The sequence below is a fragment of the Vespa crabro genome, chromosome 9 (assembly GCF_910589235.1).
Source record: "Vespa crabro chromosome 9, iyVesCrab1.2, whole genome shotgun sequence".
NCBI lineage: Eukaryota > Metazoa > Arthropoda > Insecta > Hymenoptera > Vespidae > Vespa > Vespa crabro.
Genome location: NC_060963.1, coordinates 5,309,203 through 5,335,320, shown reverse-complemented (window position 1 = coordinate 5,335,320; position 26,118 = coordinate 5,309,203). Strand labels below are relative to the sequence as shown.

Here is a 26,118-nt window from a genome sequence, read left to right as displayed (position 1 = left end):
CATATTATATATTAATGTTTCTTGTTTGATAAAGATGTTTATGTATAAATTATTTTGAATGTCTAATTGAATTTGTAAGTTACATGTGTAATAATACGGTAGAGATAATAATATACAACATTTTATTAATAACGAAATGGAATTTATAAGAAAATAAAAAAAAAATTATTCATCAAATTGAAGGAAGAAAGCCAATGAAAAGTATTAGAAAATGTTAAGTATTGTTCTTTTCTATAACTTTCTTATTAATTTAGTTTTCAGAAGATGATGATCACATTTTATATAGATAGATATATTAGGTGTAATTTTACTTTATGATAGTTTTAAAGATACAATCAATATATTAAATAATTAAGAAGGAACATTTGGAATTTAAAAATTATCTTTTAGATTGGAAACATTGCATCGAAAGAAATCATTTTATGTGATCACAGTCTTTCATATAAGCAATATAATATTTAAATAATCATAATAGATAAGATTTTTTAAAAGAAAGGTACCAAATAAATATGCATAGAAGTAGATTCAATTACATTTAATTTTATTAAGTTAAATACAATTGGAATATAAATGAAAATATAATATTACATTCAAAGAAAAATATTAATAAAAATGCCAATTTATTCCACAATTATTAAAAATATTCTCATTAACTTTTTAAATATATCGTTGCGTACAATAAATATGCTAATTATTTCGACAGATCATTATGTAAATATAGTTTATGTAAGACAAATTCGAAATATCTTATGGATTTTATTATTTTATTACGTATTTGAAGTTGAGAAGCATTAAGTTAAAATATTATATACGCGCGTCATTTGAAATTAATAACGTTTATAAATGATATTAATTTGAATAAAATTCGTAAAAAAATTCAAGTCTTGAAAATTTTAATGCTAAAAATAAGAGAATATTATACTGTACGTATAGAAAGTTTAGAAAAATGTGTAGATTTTAAATGAATTATAGATATAAATAAGAAATAAAATTCTTTTTCGATAAATATATGAACAAGCATAGGTAAACGTTGCTATAATATAAGGTAATACGTTGGATGACTTTTGGCGGGCAAATAGTTAGTTATTATCGTGTTTGGTCGCACGAGGGCGGTAATAGTAACGTAACAACCATAGAGAGTACGCTCATTCGTCCGAACGTCGTCCTACCGTGCGGACGAGTCAGAGGATAATGGTTCGTCTACATTGTACTGGTTTGGCATCGTTGTCGCTGCCGTTGCTGCTCTTCGTAATAAACTCGACGGTCCTCGCGGTGTGTGCGTGTGCGCTTCGTCGCTAGCTTCAAGATGGCCTACCGCTACTGGTTAACACTGCGCGCCACGGTGTAATCTTCATCAAATTTCCAGTGTCCGCTGGTGTATGCTCACACGACGCTCTCTTTGCAAACTCTTGCAAAAGATAAATAGACCAACGAGAAAGGGAGGAATAAAGAGAAGAAGAAGGAGAGAAGGGGATAGGAGGAAAAAGAGAAGCGCGAGGAAGCTCGATCTCTTGGACGAATTGTGCGTCCGGAAATGTGACGAGTCGATGAGAAACCGGTAAGTCCTATTATACTTTTCTTTCAATTCTATTATTTTTTCCAGATATAAACGCTTTTCTTTTTCTTTTTGTTTCTTTTCTTTTCTTTTTTTTTTTTGTTTTTTGTTTTCTTCTGACGTCACTACATGTATCTGTCGTTCCAACTTTGCGGTCAACCTGCGTAGTTAACCATCCGATATCTTAAAAAAGAAAAAAGAGACGAGTTAGTGAGTCAGTAAGCCGAAGATAGTGTGTACGGAACAGAAAGATAGAGTCGTCGTCGTCGTTCGAAAAGGACGCGAGTAAAAGCGTAACGTACGTTAGGAAGATTCTTTTTTCCTTTCCTTTTCTCTTTTTATTTAATTTATTCATTCTTGGAACATTTTTATTGTGTTATTGAAATTTTTCGAAAATGTACAAATGATAGAGTAATAAGTAAAGTCGATGAAAAAGACGATCAATCGCTCAAATGAAACTTAAAGTCTAACAATATTATTACAACGGTGTATTCCTTTGTCTCTCTTTCTTTCTCGTATGATTATTTGTTCTCTCTCTCTTTCTTTCTTTCTTTCTTTTTATTTCTCTCTCTTTCTCTCCCTTCTCTTTCCCTTCTCTCTATCTATCTATCTCTATGTGTCGTCGAACGCGTTCGCTAACCTTGTCTTTTAGTTTGCGAGGATGTTACGTATAGAAGTGAATAAGAAAATAGGCCGAGTAGTTTCTTGATCCAGTAAATATATATTCGTTTCAACTCTTTCTAGATCAATAGTAGTAAAAATTTTTACCAGTATCTAAACGAAAGGTATAAATTTTTTCTTTCATCTTTTTTTCTTTTCTTTTCGAAGTGTCGAAAGTGTATCATTATTTTTTTTTTTTTTTTTTTTTTTTTTGAAGTCAGATAAACATGTTTTTCATTGGCGATAGCGGTAAAGAAACTTGACGAATTTACGATTTGAGAATTTTATTTCGAAATAATTATACGGATCTCAAACGAATCGTATATTTTCAATGAGCGATTATTTATTTATACAAGGTCCATTATTTTCTATATATTTATATCCCTTTTTCCTAGTATGAATATACTCGACATGAAATTATCAAAGCTTATCGATCCAACTATATTTGCTTATATATATATATATATATATATATATATATATAAAATACATATTTAATATTATATTTTAAAGAACTTTATCGAATAATTATAAGCCTTTTTAATTATGAATTAGATTTATATCAGATTTGAAAAATCATAAGACACTAATCGTATCTTATTTAACATGTACAATTTTTTCTTTCGTTAAATTATCACTTACATAGGTTAAAGTCTAAACATTTAAAAATGTACAATTTACAAAATCTTGCCAAATTTTTTACGAAATAAAATCCCTTTTCTATATTCATCATCGATATACATACATACATGTATGTACATTGTTAAGAATCAAACGACCGTATCGAAGTTCAGCAAACGGTCAAAGGTCGCGCGGGAAAAAAGGATCGACCGGTCACACAACGCCATTTTTTAAATTATAAATTCGAAATTAAGTAAAGTTGTGAAAAACTTTTTTCGCAACTATACCAAAAGTAATGGCGTATGAAGTGTGTGTATGTATATATATATGTATGTATGTATGTATGTATGTATGTATTTATATATTAAATATTAGTCATATTTCACTTACATCGTGAAAACCAATTGAATTGTTCATCGTTTGTAAATGTTTCGTCGCGATATATATCTACTTAGTAAAATGATAAACTCAAAGGTGTCGTTTTGTCGTTTCGTTTTTATTTATTTCTTTTTTTTCCATAGTCATTGAAATATTTCAGATTTCGAGGGGGAAAAAATTCAACTTACCTATCGAATTTATATTTATAATACTTATATTTATTCAAGAGAATGAATCTTCTTGCGTAAGTATAATAGAAAAAATGGGGCAAAGAAAAAGAAGATAATTTCAGTTTAGAATTTCACAAACTTTTTTCAAAATCAAAATATACGTAATCGATAGAATTCAGGAAAATACCTTGAAAAGTTTTTATCAATTACTGTACGATACGATTAACGTGATTAAACGATGATTAACGTCTATTAAACATCGTTATTGACTGGATACCTCGATAAAGCGTAATCATAATTCCATTAAAATCCATAATTTGGATCATTGTTACTTCGTGGATTGATTTCACTTATCTTTCGACTTTTGTTTTCATCGTCTTTTCATCGACAATGCGGTTCATTTGGACGCAAAATATAAATCATTATCGTTCTTTGCGTTCCGTCGTTTGGCTCCAGGGAATTAATTTTTATGTATTATTAACCAGTAACTGTGGTGATACAGAGCGCTGCGATCGCATAGAGCGAGTATGCCAATGTCACGTAAGTGTGAGAAGAGATACATATATAAAATGATTTGTGTGTGTAACGTGAGTTCCTACGGTATGGTAGATGGTAAAAGGGAAAAGAGACGTAGAAGGAGAGGAGGGTTCGGTATGACGAACGTAAAGAGAGAGGGAGAGAGAGAAAGAAATAAAAGGTGGGCGGCAAGGGACGAGGAAAGAAAAGAAAACAAAGCAAACGCAGCCGTCGAGGCAACAATGGTACATCGACCCGCCAAAACTTCTACCGATGCAGAGAGAACACGCGCTTCGTCGTCGTTGTCGTCGTTGTTGTGTCGTTGTTGTGTCGTGTCATCTTTGCTTAAAAACAATTGAATGTGTTTTAATCTCTCTCTCTTCCCTTCCCTTCCGTTCCCTTCCCTTCCACATCCCTATATCCTCCACTGATGTTACAAGCCTGCTTCCAATATTGATCGTTTATATCGTTGGTTCGATCAATTTTTACCTCTTTTAATTTAAAAACATCGAAAATTCCCATCGAGATGGCGGCTAAAATATGTATGCATGTTCACAACTAAATAACATGGTTACTACTTCACTCGAATTCGAGTTTGAGTATAGTCGAGAGTCTATGTAGATAGTTGAATGTATTTTTTTTCCCCTAAGAGAAATAGAGAGAGAGAGAGAGAGAGAGAGATGAGATGAGATGAGATGAGAAATGTGGAGGGGTGGAATGGGGGATTGGCATTTTACGTTCTCGATCATCTACACTCATTGAATAGCGATGATTTATGGATAAGTTTTGATGCGAATAGTTTTAGATTTTCGCCGAAGTTTCGTTTACTAGTTTGAGTGAGTCTAGTCACACCGTTGATCATTTTTAAGCGGGAAACTCCGTATTCTTTTCCCTTGTAATTCATCATTTTCCAATAACACGCAAAATGATCTAGATTTTCTACCGATCAGTAAACACACACTCGCATAAAGTATACCAATTTTAATTGTTAATTGTAAAAATTATTAAAAAGTAAAAAAGAAAGAATAAATAATAATAATAAAAAAACAAAATTGAATATTTGGAAAAAAGAAAGATCGATCGAAAAATTTATTCAGTTTAAATTTGTCTTGCGAAAGAATTTCAATTCGTTTCACATTATCATCGAGATCTTGATTCGTTGAGGGTTATTATTACTTATTAGTTTTCTTCTCTTTTTCGTAATTCTTCGAAATAATAATAACAACAACAACAATACTAATACTAATACTAATACTAATAATAGTAATAATAATAATAATAATAATAAAGAAAATATATTGTCGATGAATAAGTAAAAAAAACAAAAAAGAAAAGATCGATCGTGATCATTGATCTAACGAAAAAGGTGTTGGATCAAATGACACGAGGTGGTTTCTATAGTCGAATTCTAAAGCAAGTCCTTCAGATACCTAGAGAAGAGAGAGAGAGAGAGAGAGAGAGAGAGAGAGCACTCTTTTTCGTAGTCCCGACTCGTTCTTATACGCACGGGGTAGGACTGAGAAAGTGCGCCTCCAGGATAGATGGAAGGAAGGAAGATCGGGTGCCGTGGTTACCCTGGCAACCGGCATTGATCCCTCCCCTCTTGTTCTACCATCCTTTCACTCCTCTCCTCTAGTCTCTTCCTCCCCTTCTCTCTTTCTCTCCTCTCTCTCTCTCTCTTTCCACTGTCTCTTTTTTCTCTCTAGTTCTCTACCACCCTCTTTTTTTCTTCCTCTCCCCACCCTCACATTTCTCCTACATAGTCTGATACACACCTATACAACATACCAATTCTTTTTTTCTCGCTCGATCTCCTTACACCACCACGCTACTCGACTTTTCGGTCTCCTTTTCGTTTTCGCTCCCACCCATCCTCTATCTCTCTTTTTTTCTCCCTTTTTTTCTTTTTCTTTTTCTCTTTTTACTCTTTCTCTTTCTATTTCTCTCTTTTTCTTCCTCTCTCGTTTCCTTCTTTTTTCCTCCCTCTTTTTCATTTTATTTTTCATTTTCTTTTTCTTCTCTTTCTTTTTCTTCTCTCGTTTCCTTCTTTTTTCTTCCCTCTTTTTCTTTTTCTTTCCTTCACTCCCCCTCCCTCCCTTTCTCCTCCCCCATCTTCTCTCTCTCTCTCTCTCTCTCTCTCTCTCTCGCTCGCTCGCTCGCTCTCGTTGTTCTTCTTTCCCTCGTCCCTTGTTTCTTTGTGCAGCATGTCTTTCTTTCCTTCGACGCGACGGATTTCGATCATCGTTCGCCATATTTCGTTTTCTCCGTGACGTCCAATAAGATCGAGAATGAAGGGAAGTCAGATGTTTGATGGTAGATTCAGAAGAGTGTATGATAGTAATGAACGAGATGAAATATTTATTTAAAAGAAAAAAAAAGACGAATAGCTTGGCTTAAATTCGGTCTATTCATTTTGTTTACTTTCATCATTGATGGAGAACGAATATATATGCAGATACATATATAAATGTTTAATGTCTAGATCTAAATATCTTTTTCTTACGATTTGTGTATCATACATCATTTTATCCTTCTCTCTCTCTTTCTCTCTCTCTCTCGCTCTCTCTTTCTCACTGACTCACTCACTCTTGATCGATCAATCGATCGATAATCTATCTTTTCAACATTTTTTGAATACAATCAACGAACTGTCGATCTACGAATGATCAGGAAAATCTTTGTTTATTCCTATCCGTTTCGTTTGATTTCTCGACGTTTAACAGGGTTGACTAATCCTGCGACCGAGAGTTTACCTTCTCGCGGTTACAACGGATCATCGTATATAGTAGTCTGACTATACCTCGAATAGTCTCCATGAAGAAATTCTTTGGTAAACATTCTTTTTTCTACCTTTCTTTCTTTTTTTATTTCTTCTCTTTTCTATTTTTCTTTTTATTATTTTATTATTATTATTATTATTATTATTATTATTATTATTATTATTATTATTATTATTATTATTATTATTATTATTATTATTATTTGATATTTTTATGAACAGTTTTATTTCCTTGTGAACGATTTTATCGATTAAATTTTGATTGGCCAAATTCGTTATCGGTTCGCATTCAACATTTCCGATAGCATCCATTTTGTTCTAACAGTATTTATTTATTTATTATTTATTTATTATTTATTTATTTATTTTCTTTTTTTATCTATCTGAATTTTTCCAGAGGATAATTTTCTTTTATTTTCTTTTATTTTCTTTGAAGGAGGGATTGAGCTTACGTAGAGAAAGAGATTCTTTTGGGGTCGATGATGCGTGTCCGGTGAAAGCACGCGCTATGGGATATACTTTGGTGATAAAAGAAAAACAGAAAGAAGAAGAAAAGAAAAAGGGTGAAAGAATATTCCATTCTGCAGATTATCTGTCTTTTCTCAATCTTACTACTCTTTGGAATTAAGAGTGGTCAGTTACGCAATGTCATCGTACAACACATTCGATTCGATCTTTCTTCCTTCTTTCAGACTGTATGACAAATCTCGGTTTTTATTTTCTTCTTCTTCTTCTTCTTCGTCTATTCTAATTCCTCTTTTTCTTCAGTTTCTAATTTTTTCTTTATTTTATTCATTTTACTTCCATTACTTTTTTCCTCGTTGTTCGTTACATGTTATTATTTCAAATAATAATTATACTCAAATTATACGGAGATTTTCGCGTGACTTTAGTAACGTTTACAAGGGTAAAAAAATCGTTCGAGGGATGCCTTTTACTTTGTCCTCGTTGTTTCTAAAATTGATGCGATTTCGACATTGTTCTCTCTTCCTTCTCCCCTTTTCTCTCTCTCTCTCTCTCTCTCTCTCTCTCTCTCTCTCTCTCTCTCTCTCGTTTCTAACAATGCTCGTTGTGAAACTTACAACGCTCGGCCAACCGAACAATCTCAGAATCATTTTGCAACCAACTCGACGTTTTCGGTCGTGCGAGTTTACATTCGTTCGTTCGTTCCACTTGCATTCTATCTTACCACTCTGACGTTGAGATACTTTTATATTCTGTTAAAAGCTACCAATCATAATGGACTTTCTTTGATATTTTTTTCGGGGGCATGTCGAATGTGCTTTATCGATATAAAAATTGATCATATTAAATATTTAAATAACTTTTCATATTAATAGATGCTTTATGCATATGTTTTAATTCAACGTATAATTAAACAAATTACGTTAATGTTAACTACGATATATTTACAAGTTTAACGAGTCAACGATGCGGAATGAAAAATATCGAGTTGTTGTATGAGAGATGATCAGTCGCGCGTACACGTTCGACGATTGTAGGTTTACAAAATGTGGGTCAGGCCGTTCTCTTTGAATTGGGGTTTGCACATCGCGTTCATATAGATAGGTAGTAGATATGTACGTTCATTTGTTTGAAAGCAAATTGTTTATTTTCCCCCCCCCCCCCGATTTCGTGACACAACAAAAAAATAATATTATTATAATTATGTATTTTAACGTCTTTTCTTTTAAAAAGAAAAAAAAAAGAAAAAAAAAAAGAACAAAGTGTTGAAGTATCGTTGTAGTTTAACGTGGAATTAGATTTATAGGAGAACTTTTGTTGTTATCGTAGTTACTGCTAAACCATAGAACATGCATCACAGTTTGCTTACAGCGTTTTACCATGGAAAGTGGCGTAAAGTTACTTGCACGCTATACATTATCGCGACTTAGTGTTTCCTGATAATTATGTAATAAAAGCGTTAAAACACATAAAATAGGATTTATTTTTCATATATATATATATATATTTTTTATTAATTTTTTTTTCATTCTTTTCAAAAAGATTCTTTCTAAGCTGTTGCATAAATATATTCGATTTGCATAAAACGATTTGTATAAATGGCAGGTAAAATCATAAATGATAAAGCATCGAGATAGAGAGAGAGAGAGAGAGAGAGAGAGAGAGAGAGAGAGAGAGAGAGAGAGAGAGAGAGAGAAATAGCAGTCCTATCTACCGACTAAAGATGTTTGTAACGAATCTAACTAGATGGAGAATTTTCATTTGTTTTATACGTCGCTCCAAACCGTAGTACTACTTCGTTGTGACGTCAGACGTACCGCGGCTATTCTTGGTCCAAAAACATCCAGGATGTTTCATTCGGTCATATTCAAGACGCAGAGATAGGTCTTAACACAAAACGCAAATGATGATTGTCCATTATGAGTTTTGAACTATTCTACAACATTTCTTTCATCTTTTTTCTCTTCTGTTTCTTTTTCTATTTTCTTTTTTCTTTTTCTTTTTTCTTTTTACGTCTTTCTTCTACCTTTTGCGATTTCTTCATTTAAGAATGTTTTAATATCTCCGAAGTTATTTTCGTATCTCATATTCTCTGATATTAAAAATACATGAAAGGAAAAGGGGAAAAAAAGATTTAGTGAACACGACAAGTGTATTACACGTCGACGTTACTTCGCTATACCATGATTGTGGATAGAGAAAGAGAGAAGGACAGAGAGAGAGAGAGAGAGAGAGAGAGAGAGAGAGAGAGAGAGAGAGAGAGAGAGAGAGAGAGAGAGAGAGAGAGAGAGAGAGAGAGAGAGAACATATACGATTGTGACCATGGAGGTACGAAGCTTCTCTGACCTCACTACATAGATATGATCCCGTTAACGTACAACTTCTTCGTTTTCTCATCTGTCTCCACAGGTTATCGTATGTTCGACTTATTATTATAAGCTTTTCTCTTCTCTTTCCTCTCTTCACTTCATCATACGTATTCACAAATCTATACAATGTTCGTCTCTTTAATATCCACTATCTAAAAATCCTTTACCTGATCGATTAAGAGACATTCCATGGGAAATATTAAAAATATGCAATATCTTTTCAATGATTAAAGTGATAGCAGTGTTAATAGTTAGCAGCAACAGTAATAATAATAATAATAATAATAATAATAATAATAATAATAATAATAATAATAATAATAATAATAAAATACAACAACAAAATCGAGTATTAATCGTGTTTTAAAGAAAACAAAAAATGATAACCACGAAGTTTTCTTCTTAGCGATTTCCGAGTACCGTGCGTTTATCTTCTTTTCTTTTTCTTTTTCTTTTTTTTCTTCTTCCCAGTCTGGTGAGCGCACATCTGCACTCTCTCACATTGGTCAGTTGCGCGCTTATGTTCATACATACATACATACATAGATACATATATACATATGTACGTACATATTTACATACATATATACACGTACATGTGTATACATATATACATGTGTAATATGCACGCCTACGAGATCACATATCTGTGTAAATGTTCACTATTTATCTGTATATGTATTATAGCTTGTATGTACAAATATATATATATATATATATATATATATATATATATATATATGTATATATGTATATGTACGTGTGTATATAATGTAGGTGTAGACTACATCAAGAGAAACCGATGGTCTCGTCTATTGAACCGAGGATAATGAGTACCAGCTGTATTGTCCACCTCCTACCTCCCACTCTCACCCCTCCCCCTCCCCCATTCCTCTTCTAAACCTTTAGCATATATCCGTGTACGTTCGATGTATAGTCGCGTCTGCGCCTATGTGTCGAGAACGATCGTACTTGTATTTGTGTGAAAAGTAGTTCTCCATTAAAATGTATATATATATATATATATATATATACACGCACACACACACACTCGTGTTCTACACGATATATGTATATTAGTATCGAAAGTAATATCGATTGTTTGAGTCTTTCCTCCCACCACCTAAAGGAGGAGGAGAAGGAGGAAATTGTTGCGTTTGGCAACACTTTAAAGCGCGAGAACACAATCGAATATTTTCGCAAACTTTGATCAAAGTTTACAGAGTTTCTATCGAAATCAAAATATTATTACCATATAAGTTCTCGATGAAGTTCATTTTTGCAACCTCGATATAACTAACACTTTATTTTTTTTAATTTTTTTTTATTTTATTTTTTTTTTATTTTTGTTTTCCTTTTTGTTTGTTTTCTCTTGATTTTTTTTTTTTTTTTTTTGTACGTTCTACTTTCAAATGACTTGGGGCTTTTCTCGTTAAATTAATACACTCACGAATGTATGTATCCTGCATGAGTTCGTTCACATGTTAACTCATCGTATATTTATTTTTGGAACTAAAGAGTCCTTTTATTACAAATCCGATATATGTCATACTTATATAAAATTAGAGTGTCGTCCTTGTGTTGTTTAAGTTTTGTCGGGTTGTTTCAAGACAAAGACAGTAATAAATAAAGTTAACATATTTCTCTCTCTTCTTTTTTTTTTTTTTTTTTTTAAATAGGACCGCAAAGAGTTTTCACTTTTTTATTTAGAATTTTGATTTTAATATCAATTTTCTTTATTATTATAATCGTTCATCGTAACTTATACGCCATAATTAGATATACTTGTGTTGGCCATTCGAAGTTATAAAAAGAAAGAAATAGGTATGTTAGAAAAGATTGTAAGTACATGGGAACTTTCTGAAAAAAAAAGAAAAGAAAAAGGAAAAAGAAAAAAAGAAAAATGAATTGAATGATCAGCTAATTAATGAATGATAATATAGAAGGAATGTATTTTTTCTTTCTTTCTTTCTTTCTTTTTTTTTTTTAGCATCGAAGATGTACGTATGTAATTCGTGCTACCGTATTATATATCTACATTCTTTATCTTCCCACGTCTCCTATTTTTTACCTCCCTCACAATCTTCTCATCATCCTTTTATTTTATTTTTTTCTCTGTCTCGTTTCTTCGTCACCATCTGCGGTACGTATCAGCATTGATGTTGGTATATCCCCACGTATGGATGCAGGTGTCGTTAGAATGCCGATAATACGTAATTTGGGCTCGAACGCAAGTTAATCCTCGTACACAAAATTTAATCAACGCACGAGGATTTCTACTTAATACATTTAAAAAAAATTGTTAAACCATGATAAAGATTTGATCAATCGACATAATTAAGTGACAAAATTAATATTTATTTTCTTCAACAAAATGATGAATAGATGATGGTGATATCGATAATTATGTCTTTATGGGAGATGTTTAAGTAAAAAAAAAAAAAAAAAAAAAAAAAAAATATATATATATATATATTTTAAAGATTATTGGATTGAACTTGGCGAAGTTTAATATATACAAGGTTTCGATATAAGATAAATATTCGTACGTGAAATTAGGTCGAGCCGAGCCAAGCCGAGCCGGTAACATCGTTCTCCAAACGAAGAAGGGAGGGTAACTGAGGTGGATTATTACGGCACTGACGGTGTGGTACCATGGACCTCGTCGTTCATGGTATGTATGCACGTGAACTGGCTATAGTGCTACAGTGCTGCGGTGGGATCGATTCGACCGGAGGTGTAAGCCCTACCTCGATTTACAAGCTTCGATATATACCCCCGTAGCGCTTCTCTCGATTTTTGCTCTCTCTCTCTCTCTCTCTCTCTCTCTCTCTCTCTCCTCTCTCTCTCCTCTCTCCTCTCTCTCTCTCCTCTCTCTCTCTCTAACCCCTTCTCTCTTTTTCTTTGTCTTTTGCACCCTCACTAAATATTCCTACTATTTTTCCTTCCTATCTTCCTATCTCTCTAAACTATACCTTCATTTTATTTTTCCTTTCTCATATTCTCATATTTCTTGGTTAAAAAGAAAACATTTTTACTCCTTCCAACTGACATTCATAGAAAATTAAATGCTTTCATACGTGGTAATTACGAAAAGAACGAAATTTATCTGAGTTTTGTTATATGAGAGTTTTCGTGGGATTTTTTTTTTTTTTTTTTTTTTTTTTTTTTTTTTTTTAATACACCTTATTTTATATATTTATTGACATTTACCTATCGTAAATAAATCTTCTCACATTATTATCATATTTGCCGACAATGGTTTATCAAAAATTCAAAATTGTATTGCATTATGTATATGTACTTGGAACAAAAATGAAAATTCGTTACACGTTCATTTTCTTTCTTTCTGAAGGAATGAAAAATATTATTGTCATTTAGTTAAATAACGATAATAAATCTTCACACATTCTCGTATTCGCAGATAATGAGTTATCGAAAATACGAAATAGTATTATATTATGTTCCACCGAAGAAGAAGTAAAAAAGAAAGTTATCTGTGTCATTCCTTTCCATATTTTTTCTCAAGGAAGAAAAAGAAAAAGAAAATTATTATCGGTATTTTATCTTTATCGAAAATAAATCGAGGTTCTCTTGAGACGAGCTTTAAAATTGTAGATATTCATCTGGGAATACCACGTTCGTTTTCCTCGTGGGTGTATTTCTGTAAACGAACGGTGACGGCGTCGTTTGGCGGCGCCGGTGTCGTCGTCGGCGTCAGCATCAGCGTCGGCGTCGGCGTCGGCGTCGGAGTCGGCGTCGGTATCGGCGTTGGTGTCGGCTTCGCCGGTGCGCATCTATAGAAAACATAAATGCATGACAATAATGTGCAGCCTGCAGTATGCGCGTGTCCACGTTTCACGGAGCGTTTGTATATATCTGTACTATAGTGTACTTTAGATCAGTTCATCTTATGTCATGTGATATTATTAAAATAGTACATTATATTAAAATTAACGATCGACGAGATATTAAATTTTCAACTATTAAATAGAAAATTTATTCCTTCAAAATTTAAGAGAGAAATGGTACAGTAAATTGTTTTTTGCTCTGTTATCATTGTGCGAGAGTTACTTCGATGATTTTACATTCATCAAAATAACTCTCTGATGATTGTAAAATCGTATATACTTTATATAGTAATATACGTATAATTATATATCATTTTTATATCATATTTTTTATTATTTCTTTAAAAGATACTTAAAATGGCATATTTATTTATTTGTAAAGTTGAAAAAAGGATAAAGTTTCTAAATTTTAATTAATACTATATCTATATGTATATATATATATATATATATATATATAAAACCCTTTGCACTCCAATATTGAGCATAGTTCGACGTTCTTTCGAATAGTATACCAACAATTTTTTATTACAACATGTATTTTCATTAGAATAAATTATGTGAAACAAAATATGTATAGAAAAAGAAAATAAGGAGCGCAAAGGATTAAAAAAAGGAATATATTAAGTATACATTTACAATATCCTTACTAAACAAATATCCTTGTATTTGGTTTTATCTTTATGGTAGAAAGATGAGATGGTAGGGTTAATGGCAGAGGTTCGAAGAAGGAGAGGAGGAAGAGAGGGACGTTCGGCGGAGAGCAGCACATTCCACGACTTCCAAGGAAGCCTGTGAGGAAAGGAGTCTGCGTATTATTATAGTAATTCTTTCCCTCGCTCTTATTATTCCAAGACGACGCGTATCACAATATATATATATAATATATATATATATATATATATATATATATATATGTATGTACCTTCTCTTTGCATATTCGTTTTTTCGCTCGAGTGGTTTCTATATATACCTACACTGTATATTGGCATAGACGATTAGAGATATAGATTAAATTTTAGAGAAAATTATTTCTTATCTCAACGTATTAGATATAATCGAATAGTATTTGAATTTTTTCTTTTTAATACATTAATATAATTTAACATGAGAATATAAGATCTCTGTCAAATTTAGGAATGCATTAAATTTTTTTTGCCTTTAATAATGATAAAAGTTATATTATTATCTTATAAATTATCGAGGAAAACGTTTCGATAAAAATAGATAGCAATCGATGTGAATACGCAATGGCTAGGGATTCTTGAATCTATCGATACGGTCCTAGGTTAGCGCGCTTACGGCGAGCTGAGTTTGTGTAGTAGTATGTTTGCGCTATATAAGCGCATGGTGCACTATAGCGATCCATTATAGTGGAGCTATACTATACCATATAGCCGTAGCGGCCTGCGCAGACGGTATATGGGAAAGCTTTGCTAGTAGAAAAGGCGAAAGAGGAAGAGAGATAGAGAGATTAGTAAAGAGAGAAGAACGAAAAGGGGGCGAGGGGAGACGGAGAAAGAGAGAGAGAGAGAGAGAGAGAGAGAGAGAGAGAGAGAGAGAGAGAAGCGTGTCTAGGACCTTTTCCAGAAAGCAGAAAGCACGACGAAGCAATATCGCACCGTCTGCCAGTGTCGTAAAACCCCTTTGATCTCTCTCTCTCTCTCTCTCTCTCTCTCTTTTTCTTCCTTTCCCCCTCTTTCTTGCTCGTTTGTTTTATTATTATTATTTTTCTTTTTTCTATCTCATCCTAGTTACACGCAATATTTTTTATCTCCTAACATATTTTCCTTTCATTTTCGCTCTCTTTAATTTTGAAAAAAAGAAAGAAAGAAAGAAAAAAAATATCAGATAAAAAATTCAAATACATTTTGGCACAAAGTCGTTTTATGTTTTCTTTCTCTCTCTCTTTTTTTTTTTTTTTTAACATTATGATTATTGTAATCATATTGAAAAAAGATTTCGTAGAGTTGAGTTTTTTTAACAAAGTTACATAGATGGATATACGTACTTCTTCGTAGAATTGTCGAAGATGTTATCGGGGATGGGTGGGTGGTGGTTTTCTTCGAGGACTAAAGGAACGTAGCTAAAAGGATGCAAGATTCGCGGTGCAACAATAATTACGGGCAGTCACCGTGCGGAGTTGCGCAAGCGCTACGTTCTTTTCGTCCGTCGAACTGTTTGTGAGAGAATAGTGCTTGGTGGTGTGTTCCTGCTATTGCTCTGTCTGCTGTGTGTGTGTGTTGCGTGCGCGTGTGCGTGTGTGTGTAGATACCTCAAAGAGAAAGAAAAGTATAGACATGGGAATGGGGTAAAGAGGAATGGCGAAGAGAGTAGAGGAGAGAAGAGGAGAGAAAGAAAGCAAAGAGGGTCGTTCGAAAAGAGTACGGTAAAAAAAAGAAGACTCGTTGGCGATTCCGCGCCAATTCCGTAGGCAGCCCCATCTATGTAACTTTCTTTTCCTGAATCTCTCGGTATGAGTCTTGTGAAAGTATTATTATCGTTTAGTAATGATGAATTTGCTATGATAGTGTTTCTTTCTTCGATCGAAACGATCGTTTTTTCCGTTTGTAATTTTCATTGATTTTTTTTTTTTTTTTTTTTTTTTTTTTTTATCGCTTTTAATTATATTCAGCAGATAGAACTTTTATATCATTATTTCGACATTAATTTCGTGCTTCGACGGAAGGTATACATGTCGAAAGATATTTTTCTTTTTTTTTTTTTCCTTTTTTTTCTTTTTTTCTTTTTTTTTTTTAACTCATTAAATGTGAAATCTAGAATGTGCTATACTATAATATTGAGATGTTAATTATGAATGTGTTAGAGGATTTATTTCTTTCTGTTCTTTTTTTCTTTTATTACTTCTTTTTTTTGAATACATAATTCTATCTATGCTTCTGAGTTATAAATCTTCGAATTGACCTTTCAATATGTTAATAATCAACGAATGAATTTCAAATTACAAGAAGAATCAAGTGAAAAAGATTTGCGTACTTTCTCCTACGATTATCGATTGGGAACCACTGTTTTACAGAACGAAGCCTACTATCCACACAAACGCGCGCGCACACACATACACAACACACACACACACACACACACACACGCACACGCACGTACATAACCATTACAAACATCGACGTATAATATACTCGTAAAGTTCTCACTGATGTTGGCGATCTTGGCCGAACATTTACGAATATAGACGAATGGAAGTTGATTTAAATAATGACTTATTTAATTGCGATAAGTGACAGAAGATGAACGAGAACGTTACGAAACTTGGTTCTGTTTGGTCGTTGCAGAAAATATTCTCGGATTGTAATAAATATATATATATATATAAATATATATATATATATATATATATATATATATATATATATATATATATTAAATATATGATGAGAAGAGCGCAATAAAGAGAAAGGCATATTTTATATTAGTTAAAAAAGTAATATAAAATATGCTAGTTAGTTTAGATCCACGCTTGTGAAAACTTATGTTTGTATTTTCAATCCGTGTTCTCTGATTATTTACGAAGTGCTGCTGCAAGTTGCGTACAAAAACGCACGCGTAAAAATAAGTTACGTCGTTTGATAGTGGAAATTAAGTAAGTTCTTTTACGTTAGTTTTTTTATTAGGTTTTCTTAAGAGAAAGGAAAAGAAAAATGATAAAGGAGGGAGAGAGATGTAGATATCTATACTAGAAAAAGAATCCTATGAGGAAGAAGAAATCTCCTATCATGCGATCGAACGAACGGCATGCTCGAAATTTCGAAGGCCGAGCGCCACTGTTTTTTTTCTTTTTTCTTTTCCTTTTTTTTTTAAGCGAGATCGGCGCATGCGCATACGAAGTTCTTGGACGGAAAATACGCGTGTACTCTTTGGTAGCGCGGCGGAGAGAAGCTCGTGTGGTTGTCGTCGTTGTCGTCGTCGTCGTCGTCGTCGTCGTCGTCGTCGTCGTCGTCGTCGTCATCGTCGAACATTACCGAACGTTGCCGAGCATCGAACAGCAACATCATCGACGAGTCGCCGAGGCACCACATCTCACTTTGCTCCGAGCTGTCGAACGCGACGGGCGTAAAAATCCTAATCGCGTTGCGCTTCTATATTTTCCTTATTTCTAATTCTCGCAGACTTTCGCATCCCTTCTAATAAACAATCGTCTATCATTTTTCTCTTATTTTCTTCGTTTATTTTCTTCGCTTATTTTCTTCGTTATATATAAATACGCTCGCGTTACGTTATCATCATCGTCGTCATCGTCGTAATCATCATCATCATCATCATCGTCATCATCATCATCAACATCATCATTATCTCCTTCACCGAATCTTTTCATATATAATATTTCTATCTTGTATACTAGAAATCACGCGTTATTTCATTATCATTTGACATCGACAATATTATCATTGTCGTTTCGACGTTTTCCTGATCAATCGTTCTTTTTCCTTTTTATTTTATTTTATTTCATTTTTTTTTTATTTTTTTATTTTTATTACATCTCATAAGTGGATTCTTCACGTTCATTAGTTCGTTCTTTCCGATCGATTTTCCTTCCAGAGCCTCCTATATATTCTCTCGATCATAAAATATATAGAGAAACAAGGCCACTTTGATAGAGAAGCTTTTCTTGTGTTACCTTCAGTATTTTTCCTCTCAGTATCTCTTTATCTCTCTCTCTTTATTAATCTCTTTTTCTTTATCTTTTTCAATCTTTCTCTGTTTCCCCTTCTCTCTTTTTCTTCATCAATCTCTTTCTTTTTTCTCTTTATCAATCTCTCTCTCTTTATCAATCTCTTCATCAATCTCTTTCTCTCTCTCTCTCTCTCTTTCTCTCTTTCTCTTTCTCTCTCTCTCTCTCTTTCTCTCTCTCTTTCTCTCTCTCTCTCTTTCTCTCTCTCTCTCTCTCTCTCTCTCTCTCTCTCTCTCTCTCTCTCTCTCTCTCTCTCTCTCTCTCTCTCTCTCTCTCTCTTATGTCACTAAAATCTCAAGTTTGGTCGTTCTCGCTCGGAAACGTCGACCGGACGACAGATCTGAAGGACGATTGTAGTCGCGATCAGAATGGAAATGGCTGAAGCTACGAAGCACTCTATAAAATTACGTGAAATAGGATTCGATCGTGATCAGATTTACTGTTCAAATTCTGATAATTGGGGACGCACGAAACTAGACGAACGTAACGAAAAATGGGAAAGTAAAGGGCCAAGAGGATAAAGAATATAGATTGGGGAGAGAAAGTAGTAGGAGGGAAGGAAAATATAAGGAAATAGAAAAAAGGGGGTGGAAATAAGAGGGGTGGTAGGATAAGCACAACGTGCAGCAGCCATTTACACCTGGCTCGAGTTCCTCGGAGGTATATAAGGGACACAAGGTGCGCATGGTAACCGAAGGCAGGCAGACAGAAACCTTCCCCTCCCCTTTTCCTCTCTTCCTTCTCCTCCCAAGCCAGCTTTGAATCAATAATCTCCGGTCACGATTATATATAAGCTTTCTTTCTCTCTCTCTCTCTCTCTCTCTCTCTCTCTCTCTCTCTCTCTCTCTCTTTTTCTTTCTCTTTCACCCACCCTTCCTCCTTTCCTTTTTATTTTCTCTTCCTTTTTATTTATTTTTTTTATCTATCTTTTTGTCTATGCATCGAATCGCTAAAATATCGGATATAATACTTATGATTAAAAATCGCGATGAGATATGAAGGAACTATACAGGAGGCAAAGAGACGCAACATAAAAGTGCGCGAGTGAGAGAGAGAGAGAGAGAGAGAGAGAGAGAGAGAGAGAGAGAGAGAGAGAGAGAGAGAGAGAGAGAGAGAAAGAGAGAAAGAGAGAAAAAGAGAAGAAGGTATTCTTTTTCTCTGTCTCTCTCACGTGTGGAAATTGATTTTCCTCCGCCGTATCCTCCTGGCCTTGTTCGAGCGGTGCGCCAGTATCAGCGCCGCGAATTATTGATCTCGCTATATCCTCCTCTCTCTTCTACTTCAACATTTATGGTATTTTCGAGGAAAAGAAAAAGAAAAGAAAAGAATAGAATAGAATAGAATTGAGTAAAAAAGAAAAAAAAGGAAAGAAAGGGAAGAAAAAGAAAAAAAAAAGCGCAAGGAGATACGATAATCGACGATCGAACATTATAGCGTGATAAAGAAGAAAGAAGATGGTCGTTAGATATATCCTTGGATATTTTTATTTTTTTATTTTTTATCTCTCTCCTTCTCTTTCTTTCTCTCTCCCTCTCCCTCTATTTCTGTCTCTCAAAGAAATATCTAGCGGCACGTTAAAAGGATTATTTATTAATTCGTTTTTGTTCTTCTTTCTTTTTGTTTTCTCTCTCTAACATAAAGGATGTCTTCGATCAAAGCCTGGAACGTCACGGGTCCGCCAAGACGGCCGGTGGTTCGAGCATGATCGAGAAGACTGATTGTGATCTCGCGAATTGTGAGATGGAGGTCACGCGGGAGATCCAGACAGGCCTAGTAGAAGCAACGCGTAAGATTACGGAGAAGGAAGAGAAGGAAATTGATGAAAAGAACGAAGATGGTACAACAGCAGCAACAACAACAACAGCAGCAACAACAACAACTTGCAGCGAATCAAGCTGCACTCTTTCGGACAAATTCGTTCCCGAATGTTTTCTGGAAGAAGAAGAAGAAGAAGATGATGATGATGATGATGATGATGATGGTGATGATGATGAACGTATGCAGGTTGATGAGAATGTCGAAACCCAATCGAAGACGATCATTGATGTCTTTTCGGGTTCTTTGTCATCGTCATCACCATTGCCCTCACCTTCGCCATTGTCTTCGCCTTCGCCTTCGTCTTCATCTTCATCTTTGTCTTCGTCTTCGTCTTCATCTTCGTCTTCTTCGTCGTTGTCAAGAAAGAGACCAGCCGGTAGCGACTTTCTGTCGATCGACTCGGATGCCAAAAGAATCGGCGTGGAGATGTCCGAGGAAGAAACGAATCAGTTGAGAAACGACGTCAAAAGACTTTCGCCCGTTGAGATAAGCCTTCGAGAACGTACGCTAGGTGAGATTTCATTGACTCCGGATTCACGGTTGTTTTGCGAAGATGTCAATAATGTCACTTCGGAGAATTTATCATCGTCTAATGTTTCTCGAATGATTCGTCATAGGCAATCCATGATTAATGATTTCGTTGTCGATTCTAATGACGATAGTACGAAGACACGATCAAAGTCTAAAATTTACAAAATTGATGCGACGATTGAAAACGACGAGTGTACAAGTAGCGTCGAAATCACGGAGAACGTCGAATGTAAATTGCATCGTAACAAGGATAATATAGATGATGACGTTGATAATGATGACGATGACGATGATGACAATGATGATGATGATGATGATAATGATAATGAAGATGATGACAATTCCTGTTGCTCGATGTCGTTTCGTGAGAATGAAATTCTCCCTTGTGAAGACATCGACGAAGTCGTTGACAAGTCCAAAACCAATACGTCCGACATCGTAAAGTCGGAGAAAGAAGGTACAGATTCTCTGCGTCGTTTGGTTGTCATGCTGAATCGTGTAGACGAAGAGATCAAAGATAAGAAGACGGATCTTAAGGAATGCGAAGACAATGTTGTTAGTGCGACGAGACCGAGGAAGATTACTCGAGAAGACGGTACAACTATAAAGGACAATGTGTACGAGACGATGCTAAAGAGTTCTTTGTCGTCTCGTAAACTGATCGTAGTGCTAAATCGTATAGACATGAAAGAAGCTGTTAAAAAGGAGAAAGAAACTGTTGATGGATGCGTTGATAGAAGTATAGTCGAGTCTATGGCAGATTGTCGAACAAAAATTGATAGTACGATGCAAAAAATATGTACTCGTTCGTCTTCCTTGCAAAAGCGATTAGACATGAACAATATTGTAAGTACGAAAGATAGATACACGGAAGAAAATAACAAAAGCGATTCGATGCTACTCGATAATAGTCATTCGGTAGTCGTGTTGTCTTGTATTAAGAAGAGAAATAACGATGTAAGCAATTTGAGGCAAACCGAATTAAACGAGGAAGTTGAAAATGTAGGTTCGGAAACGAAAAGGGCATTTTCCTCGACGGTGTCCATTGTGGCTAAGTATAATGATTCAATTTCGTTGGACTCGAATGGAATAGCGTTTGATCAAGGCACACGTTATTCGATAAGAAATAAAACGAAAACGATCACCGATGAGGAGCTCGGTGAGAAGGAAGAATTACGAGTTGAAAAAAATGTTTCAAGGAGAAGTAGCGTTTTACAAAAATCAAATAAAGAAGAGGTGCCTAGCGGTGGGGCGGCAGTGGTAATCGAGAAACTCGAAGAAGAGGAGGAAGTTGTTCTAGCGACGTCATCGATTATGCCGAACGAAGAAGAAGACGATCGTCTGCAAAATCTTGATACGTCTGATTTAGATTCGTCCGAGACAACAACACCAGGTTCACCAGAAGAAGCGCTGGAAGCTTCTGCCGATGTCCAGGAAGCGATTGATACCGAGACGGAAACCGAGACCGGTTCCGACAGTTCCGAAATACCAACGTCCATGCCGATTGTTCGTATTCGCGATACCAGCTGCGAAAGAGAAGACATAGCCGATGCAGCGAATAATTGTCCCGAGAATGAGACTCTCTGCTGCGACGAGATAGCGTCCGAGATGATAACCAGGCTCGAGCCAGAAAAACCAGAACCTTTCACCGAGGATTCCGCGGAGAGTTTAGCGCTGACGGCTGGTGCAAGGGACGAGGTTAGATCCGACGGGAGTGATTCTGGCCTTGGAAGTGAAATACCTGGGGATCCTGGACCAGCACCAGCTCCAGAGAGCGATTCCGAGACGTCTTTTCTCGATAGAATACCGGATGATATTCTTTCCGACAAGGAAAAAGGTGAGAAACTCCCCTTGTTTCTCTTCATATTATCTTGCTCGACGCGAGCAAATACATTTTTCGATTTTATCTTATCAGTTCGCGAAATCTGCTTATCTTGATCGATCGACAAGGCCGTCGTCATCATCTTCATCGTCTTCGTCGTTTTCTTCGCCTTTTATCCAACCCGATCGATCCATTTCACTGTTATCTATATTTACTAGCATTGATCGTTTTCACTTCCGTCGACCTTTGAGTTCCATGGAGACCTTTTTACGGGGAGAAAAAAAAAGAAGTAGAAAAAACGCATGAGTTTAGAAAAAGATCGTATCATTTCGTCTAACGATAATCACAATACCTTTCAAGCTCCAACGTAACAAGGATCAACATTTCCTCGCATTTTGTACCTATCGAATCGTGTGTAAATATCAACCAGAGCACCTAGCTGCCACTTTACCATACGGCAGAATGGAAGAAAAGAGTATCGATAAGTTTCGCGTCGAATACACCAACGCGACGTTTTCTAACGATAACTATTTTCTTTTCTCTTTAGCTGTGAACCAATTGGAGAGCTTTGTGCCGGAAACGAGTGTCCCTGGGGCATCGCAAGCTACGTTAGCGACGTTCCGTAATCCTCCGAAAAGCAATCTTAAACGTAGACTGACTGATTGTATGGAAGGAGAACCGAGTCCTAAAAGAAGTAATACTACCGAGGAACCTATGAAAAAGAAAAGAAACATTCATTTTGATGCCGTCACCGTTTACTATTTTCCTCGAGCGCAAGGTTTCACTTGCGTTCCTTCGCAAGTAATGGCAATTCTTTAATTTCGTTTATCAATTGCAAATCGAAAATTTTATTTGATTCGATAAAGTCAATTTAATTTTTTTTTCTTTTTTTTTTTTTTCTTTTTTTTCCCCTCCCTCCTTCCAGGGTGGTAGTACTCTAGGCATGAGCGCTACTCATACGCACGCCGAGAGATTTTCTCTTTCCGAGCATGCGGCTGAGCAAAGGAGATTGCATCGGGCTAGATTGGCGCAATTACGTTCAGAACGTGCAGCAAATTGCGCTACGGAGGCTGCTTCGAGTTCGGAAGATCCGAGCGACGATACCGACGAAGAACCCAGTGACAACGAGGAGCTCGACATCGACAGTTATTACTTTCTACAGCCTGTACCAACGTGGCAGAGACGAGCGCTTCTTCGTGCAGCCGGTGTACGTAGGATAGATGCCGTCGAGAAGGACGAATGTCGAGACATCCGTGCGAGTCGAGAACACTGCGGCTGTGGATGCAAGGGATATTGCGATCCTGAAAGTTGTCCTTGCAGCAGAGCGAACGTCAAGTGCCAGGTATATACATTTATATGGACGTCGTGAATGGGATTAAACATTAATTCTCGAAAAAAATTAGGCCAAATAATTAACTTCCTCTTGTTTTTTTTTTTCTTCGATCTTTCTAATTTGTTTTTACTCGCGTGTACTTTAGGTCGATCGTGCCGGTTTCCCTTGCGGTTGTACCCGGGACGGTTGTGCCAACAGCTCCGGTAGGATAGAATTTAATCCGGTACGAGTGCGGACACACTTCATACACACGTTGATGCGGCTCGAGTTAGAGAAGAAGCAACGCGAAGAAGAAGGAACTGATCACGAGGGCACCGACAATCAGAATAACAAAAGCGGACCATTGCGAGATATCAATTTGGGTTCCCTAATAGACAATTCAAATACGGAAGCGTGTATAACCGGTGGTGGTTTTACAACGTTACACTATGAAAATCATGATGCCGGCAATGGCAGTTCGAATTGTCAACCAGAAGTACCTGGTACGCGAGAAGATAGTTTAGATCTTTATGCTATAAGAGACGATTGTTATCCGAACGAAGACACGGTCGATGGTACGCAGAGTGGCCAAAGAAAATTGCATCCCGAATTTAGTCAAGCTTTTCAAACATTTTCGGGCCAAACAGCAGGTGCAAATATGAATTTTCAACAGACCGCTTATCAGGATTATCAGGCTTATACAAATCTTCCTTCCACGTCTAGGGTTCAATTTCAGCCGCAATTTCAACCGGTGCCCGGAAGCCCAGGTTTCTCGCATTACGCGGTCTATGGGCAAGATGGCACATCTGTGCAGGACAGTTGCCAGGTACATCCTGGGCAACATTCTTCCAATTACGAGGCTAACTTCGCGCAAGACGAATCGACCGGATCGCAATATACAAATTTGAATTCTGTGCAGCCGATGAACGGTGGAGTTCAGCAGATAGGTAAGCTAGAGCCGTTCTCGGAATTGCTATCCGGTAGGTATTCGTATTATGGCGAGATAGAGCCGCAAGCGCATGGTACTTATCATGGAAATGCAAATAAAGAAGGAGATAAGGATCAAACTACGAACGAGCAACAATCGGAAAGTACGGAGGAATGCGATGAAAATTTTGGAGAGATCATTAAAAAATCTATGGTGGAGACGGTATCCGCTTAGATCGAATCATCCTCATTAATACGAATGAGTGTCGTCCAACGGTGATATGATATGACACACGTCCTTGTCCCGTGTGTTGCGACATTTGCATCTTGGTGATTTTATATATATATACATATACATATATATATATATATATATATATATATATATATATATATATATAATTCTCAAGAGTTTAATAATCCGTCGAAGAGTTTCGATTCAATCGAAGAAACTTTCTCGATAGAGGAAGAAGGATGTTGGAACTTTGATAGTTCCGTTACTTCTGTGCGATTAGATAAATCCGATTTTATTGTTGTTCGTGATTTTTCGAAAGAACGATATTCTTTCGTTAAGAATCACTGGCGATGTACGATGAGTCCCATGGATATCGTTAGAAAAAAATATTGCGGCTACATATGCGTCCGCCCGGGATGGAATACTTGGAACGTCCTTCTTGAATAGTTTATATCGAAACCTCTCCCCCACCCACATCACCCCACCTCGCACTAAAAACCCCCGAGGCTTCTTCGAGATCGAGAGAGGATGATAGACACATCGGAAGAAATACGATGTCGAAGAATGCTAAGAGAATCCGGGGTCGTGCGAATTCGCCGAAGGATTATTCAAAAGGGGAAGGTCTCCGTCGAAAATCTTTTTGGAGAGTAGACTCCTTTGAAAAAAAAAAAAAAAAAAGGAAGGGAAAAAAAACAAAAAAAAAGAAAAGAAAGTAATAATAATAAAAGAAGAAAAAGAAAAGAAATGAGATAGATAAAAAAAGAAAGAAAGAAAGGAAGAAAGAAAGAAAGAAAGGAAAGCAAAAAACAAGAACGAAAAATATATGTATATATATATATATGATGTGTATATACACACACTTATATATATGTATGTATGTATGTATGTATGTATGTGTGTGTATGTGTGAAAAAATGGCGAGTATGCTACCAAAGTGAACAGTAGGTAATCAACGTGGTTGTGACCAAAAAACAACATGGGATCAGCTTAGAAATGCGGTTTGTAATAATTAGCGTTATAAAAATACTTGTAAACGTAGCTCAGAATGAAAATCGTATGTCTCTTTTTAAAAGGGATACATTTGGATTATATAAGAAAAGCAAATGCAAAGCATTAATATAAATTTCTTATTTGTTTGTTTGTTCGTTTGTTTGTTCGTTTGTTTGTTTGTTTGTTTATTCGTTTGTTATATTTTTCGATCGCACTAAAAAACAAAACAAAACAAAACAAAAAAAAAAGGAAAAAAAAAAGAAGAAAAAATCCGCACACAAATTGAATTTTTTTCAATTTATATAAAAATGGTATGAAAAAATATTATATGCGTATAATATATACGCATATTCTCGGTTACACACGAAATACGACAACGTGAGCGATTGTGATATACTCGTGCGTATGATGCAA

The 26,118-nt window shown here is 35.4% G+C and overlaps 1 protein-coding gene across 6 annotated transcripts; it reads left to right on the top strand.

The window, feature by feature from the left end:
- The first annotated feature begins 1,090 nt into the window (after nucleotides 1–1,090).
- Nucleotides 1,091–25,494, top strand: LOC124426607 (probable GPI-anchored adhesin-like protein PGA55). 6 transcript variants are annotated; one of them, XM_046968483.1, is made up of 7 exons: nucleotides 1,091–1,558; nucleotides 12,073–12,187; nucleotides 19,711–22,255; nucleotides 22,788–23,041; nucleotides 23,166–23,582; nucleotides 23,719–24,202; nucleotides 24,276–24,657. In XM_046968483.1, the coding sequence occupies exons 2-7, from the start codon at nucleotides 12,185–12,187 to the stop codon at nucleotides 24,458–24,460; spliced, it is 3,888 nt and encodes a 1,295-aa protein (XP_046824439.1). In that variant the 5' UTR covers nucleotides 1,091–1,558; nucleotides 12,073–12,184; the 3' UTR covers nucleotides 24,461–24,657. The 6 variants fall into 6 exon arrangements, with proteins under 6 accessions (XP_046824439.1, XP_046824433.1, XP_046824434.1 ...); XM_046968477.1 differs by having other exon boundaries at nucleotides 1,092–1,558; nucleotides 23,719–25,494; XM_046968478.1 differs by lacking the exon at nucleotides 12,073–12,187 and having other exon boundaries at nucleotides 1,096–1,558; nucleotides 23,719–25,494.
- The last annotated feature ends 624 nt before the right edge of the window (nucleotides 25,495–26,118 follow it).

Bases quoted from the DNA above. Each gene is read 5' to 3' on its own strand.
- LOC124426607 (XM_046968477.1), top strand. The intron at 23,042-23,165 runs GTAATGGCAATT...CCCTCCTTCCAG, and splicing joins TCACTTGCGTTCCTTCGCAA to GGTGGTAGTACTCTAGGCAT. The intron at 23,583-23,718 runs GTATATACATTT...CGTGTACTTTAG, and splicing joins GAGCGAACGTCAAGTGCCAG to GTCGATCGTGCCGGTTTCCC.